Genomic DNA, 17,562 nt, shown 5'->3' on the forward strand with positions numbered 1-17,562 from the left:
AGAGGCCTTCCTATTTTATATTTTCATCTCCCCGCACCAAGCTTCTAAGAAGTGTTTTTACTCATTGTAATTTCTCCTCCCCTCTTCCATACCTAACTTATCCACTTCTCATAAATTGCCACTTTTTCTCATCCCTTCTTCACTTTAATTTGTTGTTACTTTTAAATGACTGTTTCTCTCTCTTCCAACACCTGTTCTAGCCCTTTCCAGTCAGTGGAGGGGCAACCTCTTATCTGCTTCCCCTGGCATCATTCCAACAAAAGGCTATACAGTGGTGCCTTGCAAGACGAAATTAATCCGTTCCGTGAGGCTCTTCGTATAGCGGTTTTTTCGTCTTGCGAAGCAAGCCCATTGACAGCTTAGCGGATTAGCGCTATTAGCGGTTTAGCGGCTTTTAGCGGATCAGCTGATAAGCGGCTTATCAGCGGATCAGCTGATAAGCGGCTTAGGGCTTAGGAAAAGGGGGAAAAACCCCGCAGGAACTCGCAAGACATTTTCGTCTTGCGAAGCAAGCCCATAGGGAAATTCGTTTTGCGAAGCGCCTCCAAAACAGAAAACCCTTTCATCTAGCGGGTTTTCCGTCTTGTGAGGCGTTCGTCTTGCGGGGCACCACTGTATAGAGGCCCGAATTCCCTCTCAAGTGATTACTAGGCAGCAGTGGCTTATACTCAGCACACGTATGAATTTTCAAATTTTCTCCGTTGGCTGAAATGGTTGGGGAACTGCATTTTCAGAAAAAACTACAGACACTTCCGCTTCTGCCAAAGTAACAGTACATACTAATGTTTCCTTTGACCTAATGCAACATGCAGAACAGAGAAATATTCTCCTATGCTTCAGCCCAAGAAAATCTAGAGAGATGGGGGAAATCTGCAGCACCTGTCAAAATGCCAGCCATTCAAATATTTACCCTGCATGTGCCCACTCAGTTGCTTCAATTGGCGGAATTGGTACAGTGGTACCTTGGGTGGTAGCTTCGGGTTACAAACTCCACTAACGAGGAAGTGGTTGCTCCAGGTTAAGAACTTTGACCCAGGATAAGAATGGAAATTGTGCGCCAGCGGTGCAGTGGCAGCAGGAGGCCCCATTAATGAAAGCACACCTCAGGTTAAGAACCATTTCAGGTTAAGAACGGACCTCTGGAATGAATTAAGTTCTTAACCCGAGGTACCACTGTACTGCTATAGGTGCCACATACCAGTTCTGTATTTGTAAGAACTCAATCATTTAAGCATGGCAGGGCCTACACTTTGGAATTCCTTGCCTGTTGACCTCAAGCAGGTACCTTCACTATATTCTTTTCAGTGCCTGCTTAAAAACATCCTTGTCTAGACAAGCCTACCCAGGTGATTAGAAGGTTAAGCTAATTTTAATCTGCTTTAGCATTTTAAAGTATGCATATTTTTTTTCTTGTTTTCACTTTTGTAAACCACTTTGAGGGTGGTGGTTGTTTTTACAATCAAGTGGTGTATAAATTTTATTAAATAAAAACGAACAAACAAATGTTAATTGGTTCAAAATAAGCCACTTATCTATTCTATCCAAAATTTGGCATGAACCGCCCTCAAGCTTTCATCTCCTACCCACTGCAAAGTTCAAATGTAACCTGCTGCATGATTTTCTAATTATAATCCATAGAACAGGTTCACTCCACCAATTCCTCATGATGATGGCAGAAGGCAATTCAGCAGACCGTGGCCCCTTAGAGCTCTAGTGCAAAGAAAGGCTGTTTCTGGATGACAACTCTCATCATTCCTGGCCATGCTGGATGGAGATGCTGAGAGTTGAAATCCAACAACGTCTGGAGGGCACAACTTTGGCTATTTGCAGAACAGACGAAACTTTGACCAAATTGTTTCTATAAGTGTATTCCTCTTGACCTATTTCTTTCTATAAGTATATTCCTCTTATGATACTTAATTTAATGTGTAATATTTTTTGCCCAGGGTAAGAGACTGCTAACCAATACTCAAGTTACTACAATCCCATAATGAATGGCTATCAAATTGTCAGTTAGAAGTGCCTGTTGCAATTGTACCATACACCATTTCCTACATGCAAATGGTACTTCTGGTTAATGAATTCAGTAATACCTACCTTTTGCCATGAATTCAGTTATGATATAAATTGGTTCTTCTTTGGTAACTACAGCGTAGAGTCTGACCAACCTGTCATGCTGAAGTGATTTCATAAGGTTGGCTTCTTCCATGAATGCCTGCGCAGACATGGTGCCTGGCTTCAGAGTTTTCACTGCTACTTTGGTATTGTTATTGTAGTAACCTAGAACCAAAAGGGATGGTTATAGGAGAAGAGACATCCAGAGCGCTGAATGTGGTGGTCAAATGTCTTGCCATGAGAGATCTTTAACAATAAATTTATAAATGATGTATTTACAAGCAGGCACCAACAAATGCTACTACAGTCGTACCTTGAAAGACCTACATTGGCTCCCAGTATGTTTCCGAGCACAATTCAAAGTGTTGGTGCTGACTTTTAAAGCCCTAAACAGCCTCGGTGCAGTATACCTGAAGGAGTGTCTCCACCCCCATTGTTCTGCCCAGACACTGAGGTCCAGCACCGAGGGCCTTCTCGCAGTTCCCTCACTGCAAGAAGCCAAGTTACAGGGAACCAGGCAGAGGGCCTTCTCGGTAGTGGCATCTGCCCTGTGAAACGCCCTCCCACCAGATGTCGAAGAGCAAAACAACTACCAGACTTTTAGAAGACATCTGAAGGCAGCCCTGTTTAGGGAAGCTTTTAATGTTTAATAGACTATTGTATTTTAATATTTTGTTGGAAGCAGTCCAGAGTGGCTGGGGAAACTCAGCCAGATGGGCGGGGTATAAATTATTATTATTATTATTATTATTATTATTATTATTATTATACCTTAGTTGTCAAACGGAATCTGTTCTGGAAGTCCATTCAACTTCCAAAAACATTTGATAACCAAGGCGTGGCTTCTGATTGGCTGCAGGAGCTTCCTGCACTCAAGCAGAAGCATCGTCGGACATTCAGCTTCCAAAGAACGTTCACAAACCGGAACACTTACTTACAGGTTTGCGACATTTGGGAGCCAAAATGTTCGACTCACAAGCTGTTCTGGATCCAAGGTATGACTGTACTGGCCTAGAAAACTACTTCAGTCTTTGCCAACCTGGTGCCTTCCAGATGTTTTGGACTATAAGTCCCACCAGCCACTGAGCACCAGGTTGAAGAAGGCTGAATACTGTAAGTACAGAACAGCCTGACACACATGACCTCATTTTCCATTTCCCCCACCGCACATTTACTTCAATAATATTTTGTAAAAAAATAAATACACAAATACATTTTGATGGCAGGAATTAAACTTTGAGATTTAATCTTGTCAATGAAGAATGCAGACCATGGCAGAAGTGTGGGGGAAATATTTTCACATCGTTAACCAATATAAACTTGATGGTTGCCAACTTCCTGCAAGCTTAATATTCTGTGATGATTGACACTGCAGAAGAATAAGATGCTACAAAGAAGAGGACTTCAAATCCCAATGTTTTCATGGTGGACATAACATGGGTTGACGTGTCAGGAGGCCTCAGTTGGCTGTTTCCCCAATGAGTGCCCACCGTGTACCTGCGAAAACATGTATCTCCTTTTCAAGTGGGATTCTTTCCCAAGGGAGCCTTGCCTATCACTTACTCTGATGTCATCTGTGCACCAAAGATGTTTTTATTCTCCTGGGCATTTTCATTTTTAGAGAAACACAGCCATGTCATCGCCCCTGCTGAGAGATCAGCTGCTTCAACTGTCACCTGGCAGGAGCCATTCCATCAGGCTTCCTTCTCAGCTGGTCATTCTAAAACTGTAACTTTAGGAACTGGTGCATGAACTTGTTTTTCCCCCCTTTCCCTCCACATCCCTTTCTCACTGTGTATAAATGATGTCTTTCAGACTGTAAGCCCCAAAGCATATACTGGCCTATGACCGATCCTGTAAGCTGCTCTGGGAACTTTTTAAGCCAAAGAGCAGGATAAAAGTTCCCTGTCCACGTGGTAAGATGCAGAGGACACATGACAAAATTAGCATTATCTGGCTGATCAGATAGATTTAGACAGTACCTTTCCCTAGAGCTTATTACTTAGCTTACTTGAGCCTTGTAGAACTCTTTGCTCTTTGAGGACCTTTCAGTCCATTGCTGCTTCAGGCACACTATGGGAGATGGTGAATAGACCCACATTGCACAACTGGTTGGTCTAAAACAGTGCTTCCCAAACTTAGGTCTCCAGCTGTTTTTGGACTACAACTTCCATCATCCCTAGCTAAGCAAGATCAGTGGGTCAGGGATGATGAGAATTGTAGTCTAAAAACAGCTACTAGAGACCCAAGTTTGGGAAACATTAGTCTAGAATTATGGCAACAAATGACCAGAAACAAATCTTGCCATATTAGGGACTGAAGGTAGACAGCAAGAACTATGCCAAGCTAATGGTGTATATTACACTGGGAAAAGTGTAGGTCTATGAACTATTATACTGTGGATGATATAATTTGGATCTGAAATATTGCCTGTGCTATTAAAAGGACGGAAGACAAGACTGGGGTGGGGTGGGGTGTTGATTCCAGTTGATCAACTGAAATCACCTTTCCAATTTCATAGTTAATCTCCTCTTGCAAACAATTCCATCCCTGTCATTTCCTGTGTCTGTTGAAGTAGGCTCTTGCTGATGGAAGCTCATAACACGATAGAGTTATTAGCCACCATGAAAATATTTGCAGCCTGAAACTCAGGATACAAATAAAATAAAGCATAATAAAGTGCCCCACAACACTGCTGGTTTAGTACTATGTACAAACACAACCACTATTCTAAAATGTTTTCCTAAAACAAAACAAAACAAAACAAAAACAAACATAAACCTTCTCTTATCACACTCCCATTTTCTGTGCACTCACTGTGCTTCCAGAGCTGAGTTTTTAATCCATGTTCACACAATGTGATCCAAAATGCATATGCATCCAGTAGTTTGTTATAAAATACTACTGTCCAATGTGTTGTTTCTCAAACCAGCTCACATCACTGGAGTTGTTAAGCCATTTCTAGTTCATCTCCAGCCAAGGTCTGAACACCTTTAAATAGGGTAAAGACAGCCCACCCCATCAGTGCCCCCTGGTGCATACACAAGCAGAAATAAACAGAACGCTAATGAAGCTATGCCAATGTGAACAGCTAAGGGGAAAGAGCTGGAAAATCCACTGCGGATAAAACAGTAACTTCACTGCAATGTAATGTGAGAACAGCCTAGTTTTTTACAATTATATTTCTTTTCATTCCTTTACCATCCTGAAATCATTCTGAAACAAGCAGTGCTAAGTAAATGCAATCCTTGGGAGCTGATGGAACTCTTAGGCCCTCCAGGGAGAAAGGCAACTAGAGCTCTACCAAAGCATGCAGTTTAGTTCCAATCAAAAAAGGTCTGCCATCATGCAAATCAGCTTTTCATACTTGTAGCAGGGAAAGGAAGAATGTAGTCAGGCTTCACAGTGCAGTAATTTTACCCATAACGTAAAAGTAACCCACAGAGGACCAAGCCAAATTTAGACGTCAAAGAGGCTCACATAAACAAGAGGAAACATCTTGAACCAGAAACACTCCCCCTCTACCCTTTGTGAGCACATACGCAGGAACATAACTTCCTGAAATTAGTTCTTTCTTCTGCAGCTGACAGTGCTTCAATAACCCCTGCATATTAGCTCAGTAGGCAAACTGTTTTCATATGGGCTCATTAAACAGCAAATGCCCTGATGATGTCATCCTCAGAAAATGAAGGCACGTTTTCTATTACACTAACAAAGTGGCCAACCAATATGGTGGGTAGAGAAGGGAGGAACTCATGAAGATGGGATCACCAAAGCATACCAAGATGCATTACTTAAGAAAGCACAGGCAGTGCAGCTCAAGTGAAATGCTAGTGGACACCAAGACTCCTTGTGCCAGGGAACAGATTTTGCCTCTGTGCCAACAGTATCCACCAAGTACAACAGGGACCCCAGCTTCATGCTGTCAAATGGGAATCAAGCTAGGGATGCGGTTACTATTCCTACACTCCCTGGTGCAACTCTACCTGTCCCCACAACATCGGATACGTGCCTAGGGAACAACAGATGAAAAGGCTACTTTTTTTGCTTCCAGCTTCTGTCCATTGAGCACTCCCACCACTATGGTGGACTGGAGCCTGGAGAAAGAGCAACAGCAGATGCCATTGTTGATGCAAATAATTATTTGCAAGCCCTCTTCAAATGGTCAATTCACATTTTGGTTTACAGCAAAATCAAAAGCATGTTCGACCATTTGGATATTATCCCTACCCACAGTTTATCTGATGATATCCCACTTTTTCTGTCCCACAGCATGGGATTCACAAAACATTTAACAACAATAATTTAATGCACAACATTTTAAACCAGAAATGGCTAAATTATGGCACACCAAATGTTGTTGGACTCCAACTCCCATCACTCAAGTCTGCATGGTCAACATTCAGGGATGATGAAAGTTGCAATGAGTTAGCATGACACTGGAATTGAGCTTCAAACTAAGGCACAGTGTGGATCACCTTCTGTAGCATTTGTAGGCTCCAACACAGCCAGCTAAAGCTGGCTGAAAAATCAATGCTGATTGCAACACTATATATACACTAAGTAGTATTACTCTTGCCTCTGACAAATATGCTAACACATTACATCATTCTGTCAGGGCAACCATTTCTGCTTGCCAGAAAGAATTATTTCCCTTTCCCTTGTGTGCTGTTCTGGGGTTCTACTGATACCTCCCAGAGCCAATCTGTGGGGGCACAGAGTGGGGAAGGGGAATAAATCTTTATGTGAATGCACACATATGGCGCTTCTCCATTCTAGGAGTTCAAACAAAATGGAGCATTTTTAGAAATGAATGAACCTAGTTCATTTCTTATGTTGCATCACTGAACATGAACATACTTAACAACCTAGCATGTCAGTACTGTGGTGTCACACATGTTGCTAAATATCTGAATTATCCACATGAACAAATATCTTACCCATCCAGACTTCTCCAAATTGACCAGCTCCAAGCTTTTTTACTAATTTGATTGAGTCCCGCGGAATCTCCCAGGCATCTTTGTCCCACGGTTTCTGTGGTTTGGGACTGAGGCATGCCTTCTCCAACTTTCTGCATAATCCATCTGGCTGCTCTGTTTAAGAGACAAACATCCTTACATCTGTACCTTAAGCAACACCAAAGTGCATAACAAAGGACAACATACATGCAGAGATTTAATTTTTCTTTTAAATCCTGCTTGCAATAATTTTTTGAAAACCTGACAGGAACAAAACTATTTTCTTCGTTGCTGGTAAACAACGCAACATGTGCCATAGGTTCCGCTGCACTGGATTTCTCCCTCTGACCTTGACACAACATGGTGTAGTAGTACAGATACATGCTACTAGGACAAAATAGTCTCTCACTTTGGTATGTGGCAGCCTTCCCCAACCTGGTGTCCTCCAGATGTTTTGGACTAGAATTCCAATCAACCACAGAAAGCATGGCTAGTGGTCTGAGTTGCAGTCTGGAGGGCACCATGTTGAGGAAGGCTGGTATATGGCAACAGGTACTGGTGGGAGGCATACCCTTCATGATTCTCAGTTTTAAATGCATATTTGCCTCCTTTTGCCATGAACAGAAGGTTAACTTTAACTACACCAGTAGATACCGCAGTTTGCATCTTACATGGATTACTGACAACTATCAACAGTTGATAGATTTTAGTCAGATATGTGTCCTATGAAAACCTATTTTGGTCACTGGGGTAAGTAAATATTGTTTAGGCTTCTGAATATAGAGCATGTCAAGATCCCAGGAATTCATAGATTAAGTGTCATTCTTTTTGTTTTAATGAGTTTGCTTTATATATGTGTTGTTGTAACCCACCCAGAACTCTTAGGACAAATGGTGAGATCTAAATTAAAAGGAATTTGTTAAGTATAGCTGTCACCTGTTTTAACCTCAGAAAATACACTCATATGAAGTGAAGGCTCATAGTTTTAAACCAAGGATCATTATTTTGCCAAATGCCATATATTAAAAGTCATGCCCTGAAGTATTTAAGATCTGCAATCAGGTTGAGTATGGTTTCCCAGCTGATGAAAACAGCTTCATGGGTTGTTTTTCAGCAAACTTCTGTATAATGCATTACTATGCATGAGCTACATGTTCTTTTTAAATCTCACTGGTGGTTTTACTTTCCCACATCAAATATGTTCACAAGATTGCCACCGTGTTGGCACACAATAATTACAATGCCAGTAACTTCTCAGCTTATCACTATGTCCATACTAGTGTTTAAATATTGCTTATACTCAGCAAGCAAAGTGTTCCCATTTACAGTGAGCTGATATTTCTCATACAATCAACTCGGTTTCAGGCTGATGTAAAATCCTGTGACCAAAGGTGACATACTTTTAGTTCCCACCCTTGAGAGAGTTGTGTAGAACTTTCATCAATGTCCACCTTTACACAATAAGTTAGAATGCATTTGACTCGAGTGATCTGAAATACAGCAGTAGTTTTTTTTATATAATTATTTGATAACAACTTGCATTTTAATAATAGTCCAGTAAAGGTACTGGCTTACTTTGGTAATGTTTGATCATGTCACTGATGCAGGGAAAAGTAATTCTTGGAGAGATGTAATATCCTCCATTGTCTAGACTTCTGATTTTGTAGTGCTTGACGACATCACCATGTTGTCTGTCATAGTCTCTCATGGACAGAGAGTAGCTACCTGTGTACAAAAAATAAAAATAATAATCATAGCCACATGTTAAATGGGAGTTAGAACTAGCCGCATCAAATCAGAGTTTTGCTTTCATGTTGCTGTATTTTCCGAATCCAACAAAACGTGGTTAATCATAACTATGATTTGTATGAAACAGGCCCGATTCAAACTGGTTGAAGTGAAGTGAAATATTCTGACCTTCTCCTTGCAGATGTCCTGGAGGAGAGGTGAAAGGGGAAGCCCAGGGGTGGATAGCCATTCTCATCACGATAAACCACTGATTATGACAAACCATTGTTTACCATGGCATCTGGATGCAGCCACTGTGTCAGTGCCAGATTGCTCCATAGTGCAATACTGCAGGTACTGGTCACATTAACATTGTAATATATCTGGCTGTATGATTATGAATTGGGCACTCCATAAATGATTCAACAAGGTTTTGATGTGAAAAAGAGGTCTAGATAAGACCAGAACAAGTCTCTTTGACCGTTTTTGTACTTTTTATACTATGCTAAGTCTAAATTTCCCCCCATGCAAACACATAGATCCATGTTAGTATATAATCCTTTCACCAGTGCCCAATGTCCAATATAATCCCTTCACCAGTGCCCAATCAATATTTGTATAAGAGTTTCTCCCATAGCTATTCTCTATTTACAAAGACTACACAGGCATCATATCCCAGTTTCTGCATATATTTAAGAATAACACAAAAACAAAAATGGATTTGGATATACAAAATCAAGATTTGACTTGGAGTTATTAAATAACAGAGTTAAAATATTATCTAAAATGTATAAATTACTATTGGAATGGCATTTGAAAGGTGAGGAAGTTAAATAGGTTATGATTCATTGGGCCAAAGATATTGGTCATAATATACAAATAGAGGATTGTGAAAAATTATGGAAAGTGGGAATAAAATTTACTGCTTGCAGTGCATTGAAAGAAAACATTATGAAAATGACGTACAGGTGGTATATAATACCAGTGAAGTTAGCTAAAATGTACAAAACAGATAACATATGTTGGAAATGTAAAGAAAAGTAGGGTACTTTTTACCATATGTAGTGGGAATGTAAGCAAGTGAAGGAAAGTGGGAAATAATTTATAATGAATTGAAAAAAAATGTTGAAATATACATTTGTTAAAAAACCAGAAGCCCTTCTACTGGGTATTGTGGGTACAGAAATTCATATTGTCAGGGGTTCAGGGAGAGAGGCGCAGATGAGGGAGGAGACAGAGAGTGAGGGGGAAGGATTCCAGAGTGACGAGGAAGAGGATGACAATGACCCAAGATTGTCCATGAGTCCGTCCAGTGAATCGGAGGACTCCCAAAAGGGAGCCCCTCTGGTCAAGCCAAGGGAAGCTAGAGGGGGAAGCAGTCAGGAGCAGGGAAACGAAGGGGGAACCCCCAGTGGGAGTTGGAGAGCGAGACCGGCTGCTCCGCTGGAACGGAGTGAGGGGGGAGGAGTGACCAGTGTGTCAGAAGGAGCAGAACAGGAAGCAGAGAGGGGAAGGAGATCAGGGCAAAACGTCCTGCCGGAAGGGGAGGAAAGTAGTATCGAGGGCAGTGTAACTGTCGAAGGCAAGGTCAGGAGCAACGTACGCGCGCCAAGTTCAAAATGGGAGGCGCGCGGAAATGAAGAGAGTCCTGGGGAGGAGCCTGGTCCCAAAGCCCGAAGGAGGGGGGAGGAGGCGGCAGAGGACTCAGCCTCTGGAGAGTCCCGAAGGGAGAGAACACAGGGGGGCAGAAAGACCCTGCGGAAAAGGAAAGAGAGAAAGAGGTGGACCAGTACAAGCCTCTTAAACTGGTGTAGAGGGGGGACCGACTCAGAGGGTACTTCAGCGGTCTAAGCGTAACAGACGTAGAGTCACGGAGCTCGGATGTAAAGCTAATAATGTTCTTCAATTAAAGCTTTTGTACATAAGCTGGAGTGGACTTTGGTCTCTTGTGAGCTGGGACCACGGGTGACTCTGACACGTATGAATGATAAAAAAATGTTTTTATATGCGGTAACTGCAGCAAGGATACAGTGGTGCCTCGCAAGACGAAATTAATCCGTTCCGTGAGGCTCTTCGTATAGCGGTTTTTTCGTCTTGCGAAGCAAGCCCATTGACAGCTTAGCGGATTAGCGCTATTAGCGGTTTAGCGGCTTTTAGCAGATCAGCTGATAAGCGCCTTATCAGCGGATCAGCTGATAAGCGGCTTAGCGGCTTAGGAAAAGGGGGGGAAGGGAAAAACCCCCGCAGGAACTCACAAGACATTTTCGTCTTGCGAAGCAAGCCCATAGGGAAATTCGTTTTGCGAAGTGCCTCCAAAACGGAAAACCCTTTCGTCTAGCGGGTTTTCCGTCTTGCGAGGCGTTCGTCTTGCGGGGCACCACTGTATTGTTAGCCCAAAGATGGAAGCAAGAAGAAATGCCAACTAAAGAAGAGTGGCAAGAGAAATTGATGAACTATGCTGAGATGGCGAGATTAATCGGGAAAATTTGGAACCAGCAGGACCAGGCTTTCCTAAAGGAATGGAAGAAGCTTTTGACGTATTTGGAAAGCAACTGTAACCAATTGACAACGCTTATAGGGTTAAAATAACTTTTGTAAGGAGTAATATATAAATTACTGTGAAAAGAATTCAGAATAGGTATTAAGATTTGAATTTATAGCAATAAATGTAGTAACAAAATGCGTAATTAGAAAGGATTTTAGAAAACCATCAGTTGAGGTTGAAGGAAGTCTTAGGCTGTGATAGCCAAAGATTTTGAAATGATGTTTAAAAGGATGATATGCTGGAAAATATGTGCAAAAACCAATAAAAATTATATATATAAAAAGTGTAACATGGCTTAAGGGAAATTCTTGGTCTACAGTTATCTTCCCTCTTTGCCTGCCCTTTCCTCTATGATAATTTGGTGTGATTAGCCACATTTATCAGGCTAATAGATTTTTTTTAGTAATGGGGGGGGGGAGCTAAATGTAAATTGAAAATGCTATCATCATTCTTTGGTGACAGATAATTAGTAAATTCACTCATACATAAACAGAAAAGAGAACTTACTGGAAAAATTTGAGCTCATCAAGGCAGAAGGCTGAGTTTCCTTTTAATTCAAATGAAATACAGAAAGCTCACCTTTCAATGTTTCACTCTCTCTGATAAGGAATGACCCAGGAGCATTCCCAGGTGCTAGAAGCTGCCTTTCTGCATCTTTCCTGGTTATGTCTTTAAAGAACCATCTGTAAAGTATTATGGAGGAAAAGTTACACCTTCTTTGTCTTTCTCAAGTGCACAGCGCAAAGTAGAAAATCAAGTATTTACAATATATGAACCTACTCTTCTGTTTCTAAGGTGTTAACTTTTGCGACATAGTTGCTTGGGATAAAGCCTTCTCTCTTGGTCCAAAGGGACTTGGCTCTCCACCATTCTCCATGTCTGAGAAAAAGAAAAGAATCTTTTGTAAAGAGGTATTGATCATCTTCAGAGCCATCCAAAAAGGCTTAGACTTCACCGGAGGGAGAAATATGTTGCTTTCCACCAAACATTTCTGGAATCAACTCCTCCAAGAACATGCCCATATTGCTGAAGGCTGCAAGTTGAATTCTAGATCATGCAATTATAAAAATAAATTTACGATGATTCAGAGCAGAGAAATACAAGGAGGTTCAGCCCATTCTGCTGTGCATCAACTTGTCCGCATTTTGATTAGTATTTTCTGGAGAGGCAGTTATATTAGTCTGTTGAAGCAAAAACTGACACAAGTCTTAAGATAGGGTGCCAGAAAACTCTCCACTGCTAGTCAGACTAACCCCAATAAGTAGTTTGACATTTTTATCCAGGCAGGCATTTGGGGTTTGGGACAAACATGGAACTTCAAAATAGAAAGCTTGTGTACATATGTATAAGTAACTAGCATAATGCTAGTTATTAGGTGGCAACATACACATAAACGTGATCTAGGAGCAACAAACAGAGCGGTGACTATTTCGATACTTACTCCTCCAGAATTTTCATTTTTTCTCCTTTTTTGAAGGACAGGTCATCTTCATGAATGCCATCATAAGGATACAAGGCTACCACAAGGTCCTGATGTTCCTTTTCCTCTGCTAATACAGAAATTCAAGCAAGATATTCTTACTCATTTTTCAAGTCTATCAAAACAGCAACTTGTAGTAATAACCAACTGCCTTTTAGAAACATACCTTCTATAAACCTCTGACCTGGCAGAAGGATATCATCATTTGCCTTGAAAAACAACAAGAAGAAGAGTTTAAAAAATTGTTTTATAACACTATCATATTTATATAAATGCACACTTATAAAATTAGAACATGTTTAAAACATAACTATACTATTTTTTTAATGATGACTCACTCTGTTATCTCTGGCAGATTTAGATATAATTTATAGCATCTACACTGAGATTCTTAGAAGACAAAGTGTAACGGTTTACATGCCTTCGGCAGTCAACACCTTTGCAGCTTACAGGAGAAGAGGCACATGCTCTGAAATACAGCTAATTGGGAAACTGCTCTATGTTTATCAAGGGACAAGTGCTTTATTAATATGCCTAATCCAGAGTTGCTTCTTGAAAGGGGTGACTTGCAGCCTGATCCTATTTGTGCTTAGAATCAAGTTCCACTGTGCTGAATGGGACAGCCTTGCAGACAGCTGCTCACAGGATTCTAGATTGTCTGAAACCAGCCTTTGGGCAACCTAGCAGCAGTTAGACCATTAACTGTTGAAAAAGACTTGTTGCAAGCATGGAACAAAAACTGAATACAGTGGTACCTCTAGTTACGAACTTCATTCATTCCAGAGGTCCGTTCTTAACCTGAAACTGTTCTTAACTAGAGGCGTGGTTTCGCTAATGGGGCCACTTGCTGCTGCTGCTGTGCCGCCGGCACACAATTTCCGTTCTCATCCTGGGGCAAAGTTCTCAACTCGAGGTAACTCTTCCAGGTTAGCGGAGTTTGTAACCTGAGGCGTTTGTAACTCAAGGTACCACTGTGTTTTGAAAGTATGCTGATGCTTAATAAATGCTTGAGAGGGTTTTTTTTAAAAAAAACACACACAAAAAACCAGCTGCACAAAAGGACACAAAACTGCTTTTACTTTTAAAACAACCCTCTTCATAAATTTAAGATAGAAAATTGCTAGTTAATTTTCAAATGGTCTACAAAAAGTGGTGGAGAAACCTCTGATGGGCCTTCTGCTAGGTCAGTGATGCTGTGGACTTACCTAGCAGAGGGCTGCAGTAGTGGCTCCAATAAGAACCTGGCACTTGGGTCAGGGGGAACTACTGTTTAAGTTTCCTAAAATGACCCTGATGTACCATCATTCTGGAGGACAGTGGAAAATTTAAAGGGACAAGGTCCTCAGATAAGCTGCCCAGTGTTCACTGGAGAGCACTGACACTTTTATTTAAATAAATTAGTTGGTCTATAAGGTGCTACTACACAATTTTTTATTTTTCTATTTTTATTTCGACTGCATCAGACCAACACAGCTACCTACTTTTATTTAATTATTTTTTTAAGGAGGAGACCAGGGCAGGTGTCAACAGTGAGTCCAGCCATGGAAGTGGGGCTCCAATAGCTGCCTAAAGATACCATGCACTGACTCCAGGCCTGTCAAGAAGAAAAATCCTCTGTTAATGTCAGTGGATCTATGGTTGTAACTCCATCACTCAGATTCAGTTTACCGTGAAGCAAGATGCATATAGATCCAGTCACATAGAGTCCTGTGCCTCTGGCAACTAAAAAAAAATGTTCCTGCTATTTCAGAAAAATGTAGCACTCATACTTGTATGTTTTAGTATTTCTCCATGTGATTATGGGTGTGCACAAAATCTTCTTAACAGACACAGAGCCTCTTTTATAGACACAAGTTCCCTGGGCTCATAAAGCACAATGTGCCTTTGAAATAGTGATGCCTTGGAAGCATTTAAGATACATTGTTCAATAATTTTTGCGACTTTCTTTAAAAAGGAGTAGGCAGCATGGCACTCAAGTGATGCTACTGGGTTACAGCTCCCATCATCCCTGTCCATTCATCATGCTGGCTGGGATTGACGGCAGTTAAATTCCAAAACAACTGGAAGGGACCACACTGGCTCCCTATGGCATACAGCAAGGGGGAGAGGGTCTCAAAGCAGTTTTGGGTGTTAGTTTCTGTGCTGCAGCCATCTCTGCTATTCTTCTTTATTAAAACTTTGTTTGTTTGTTTGTTTTGATTGTTTGTTTAAAGAACAACCCCTCAGTGTATCTCCATCTCTGCTTTGTTCACACCTATGCCATTGTTTAAAACAGATATTTTTCCTTTCAGTGTTACTCCCTTCTCACTATACTCAATGTCTCTCTCCTTCCATTCCTCATCTGAGAGAGATAAAGGGTGATGAACCCTCAAATACTCCATAGTACACAATGTATAATACTTCTGGTACTCTGTGTTGCCTTACGTTTCAGATTCAACTGCAGTAATTTAGAATATGTATCTTATTAACAAGCAAACATCTATATATTTAAAACATCCATCAACTGAACTGAACTTTCTATAACTGAACAAGCTAACTGACAGGCTTGTTCTTAAGATTCTAGTTATCTTACAGATACAGTAACATATACCATCATGGAGTGTGTGCACAAAGGGGGCTGTAGAATAGGAGAGAGGATGAACGAAGGAATGGTGGTTTGTGAGCAAGGGACAGTTGAAAAAAGAGAGGGAGGAGGAGGAGGCAAGGAAAAGGGGAGTGTAGGCGAGAATGGTGTTTGTGTGCAAAGTTGGCTGAAGAATATGATAGAAAGGAGAAAATGTGGAGACGGGGGCATGATTTGTGTACAAGGGAGAGTTGAGAAAAGGAAAGGGGAGAGGAAAAAAGGCAGTTGCAAAAAAGGGCATATGAGGCATGAGGATGGGGTTATAGATGAAAGCAGGGGCATGAAAGGGTTTGCAGAAAGGTGGTTTCATAAGTGGGCAGATGGTGCAATATGTAGATGTAATATGTGGGAGGAGGAAGACATAAGAGGTTACTTTGTGTGCGACAGGAGATGCCTAAAAGAAGGGGAGAGGCATTGACATGAGCATGAAGGTGAAAATAGGGGGCTGCAGAATGGAATTGGCTTCAGAAATGAGGTTGCGAAGGTGGAAAGCAAGCTTGCATAGGGTGGGAAGCGGAAGCTCTGCGGGGTTAATGCGGGGAAAACGGCAGGAGGCTGGTGAATGGTGCGAGCAGGGAGGCAGCCCCTAGTTTTAAATAAAAATTTAAATTATGCCAGTCGTGCTGTGATCTCACTCTTGGGAATTCTTCCCTGAAACTAATCTACTTACTGGCCTTTGCTGTTTATTGGACGTTGGATCCCTCACATAAATAGTTCGTTCAGATTTACGTACTGGTTCAGTCTTCACATCTCCCTGCAGATTGTCTTTTCGTTTGGATTTTATACATCCCATATTTTCCTGTTGGAATAAATAAAAATTAAGCAAAAATCAATGTTGTCTAGGTTATGCAGCAAAAATCTTCCAAGGCCTTTCTCTCAATCTCTCTTCTATCAGGGCTGCAGCGATTATCTAGAAAGGATGGGGATTTCCTGACAGAGGTTCCTTGGTTCCGGAATCTGCGCCCCAAACAATTTCACTATGTTGTAGTGGGCAAGGAATGCTTTAATTTGCTGGACCATTTAAACGGATGTGGTATGAACAAATCTTACATTTGTTTAATGAGTTTATCTGCCACTTTGTTTCTTTGTTTAAAAGCATTTCTAAACCAGCAGTGTTTAAAAACCTTGTTGCAGTATACTATGCAATTTTGTGTTTCGTTGTATTGGTCTTATGTTCTATGTCGTCTTCATCATATCAGATTTGAGGGCAGCACAAGATATAATGAATACATAAAATCGTTCCCACACTAAGATGTATTGCACAACTTCTAGAAATTGGGCGTACATATCTTCAGATTGTTGATTTTGACCAACTGGATTTAAAGAGGAGGATAAAGAACTGAGCTTAAACAATTCTTACCATGAGCCAAGTTTCTCTCTGTATGTATGAATGTATATAGATAAGTGCATATTTACCTAAGATAGGATTGTATTCCTTTACAAGAAAAAGAAAAGCAATATATTTTAATGTTGTTTTTAAAGCAAAGAAATGATTTTAGAAAGAAAGACTTCTGCCAGGAGGATTTCGCTTTAATTTTTTTTTTTTTTTTTAAAAAGGCTAAAATGCTGACTCATCTTGGACAGTTCAGACATAAATACGAACTGAGCTATTAATGGCCTTATCTCTAACACAATAAGTGTTTCCTATTTCCTCTGACATGCTGGTTTATCTACAAATTACAGGGGGGGAACCTTCCTATCCATTGGCTGACAATTTTTCTAGGCCATTTTGCAGCAAAGTCTATTAAAATTCTCAAATGAGGACATGATACAGCTAGGGTTATTTCTGCTGTGTAACATTTATTTCTGCCAGGTACAAAGTTTGCCAGAGAAATTATGTTCCAATGCTGATCTGGAATGAACCAAGTTGGCAAAACTTGGTGGTAAGCAACAGTGCACCAGTTTCTTTTTTAAAAAAACCATATTTTTAAATAAAGATTTCTTGGTCTACAAAAGTATGTGCAATGTCTCTTTTTTCAAGTTACATTTTCTACAGATCAGTTTCATTTGTTGAGACATTAGTGTTACCTTAGGAAGAAAAGGGCGAAAGAGGTGGAGGGGGGCATGGTGAGTGGGGGTGGGGTCCGGTGGCAATGTTTCTATTCTGCTTAAT

The 17,562-nt window shown here is 40.9% G+C and overlaps 2 protein-coding genes across 8 annotated transcripts in view; one reads left to right on the forward strand and one right to left on the reverse strand.

Moving 5' to 3' along the window:
* The window catches only part of LOC309348643 (kinesin-like protein KIF20A), a 59,790-nt gene that overhangs the window by 37,681 nt on the left and 4,547 nt on the right, over positions 1 to 17,562 (forward strand). The gene's annotated exons all lie outside the window — the stretch shown is intronic.
* The window catches only part of LYN (LYN proto-oncogene, Src family tyrosine kinase), a 44,960-nt gene that overhangs the window by 11,868 nt on the left and 15,530 nt on the right, over positions 1 to 17,562 (reverse strand). For 2 of the 7 annotated variants that reach the window (XM_081874395.1, XM_081874396.1), the window contains exons 2-9: positions 16,183 to 16,248; positions 12,993 to 13,035; positions 12,788 to 12,893; positions 12,127 to 12,225; positions 11,926 to 12,029; positions 8,649 to 8,798; positions 7,056 to 7,208; positions 2,098 to 2,280 (exon numbers count right to left, since the gene is read on the reverse strand). In XM_081874395.1, the coding sequence (XP_081730521.1) occupies positions 2,098 to 2,280; positions 7,056 to 7,208; positions 8,649 to 8,798; positions 11,926 to 12,029; positions 12,127 to 12,225; positions 12,788 to 12,893; positions 12,993 to 13,035; positions 16,183 to 16,242 (898 nt within the window). In that variant the 5' untranslated portion in view covers positions 16,243 to 16,248. Of the gene's footprint in view, positions 1 to 2,097; positions 2,281 to 7,055; positions 7,209 to 8,648; positions 8,799 to 11,925; positions 12,030 to 12,126; positions 12,226 to 12,787; positions 12,897 to 12,992; positions 13,036 to 16,119; positions 16,249 to 17,562 lie in introns of all 7 variants that reach the window. The other 5 variants (XM_081874393.1, XM_081874394.1, XM_081874390.1 and 2 more) reach the window with 3 other exon arrangements.

Source organism: Podarcis erhardii (genome assembly GCF_964252035.2).
Source record: "Podarcis erhardii genome assembly, chromosome: 8".
NCBI lineage: Eukaryota > Metazoa > Chordata > Lepidosauria > Squamata > Lacertidae > Podarcis > Podarcis erhardii.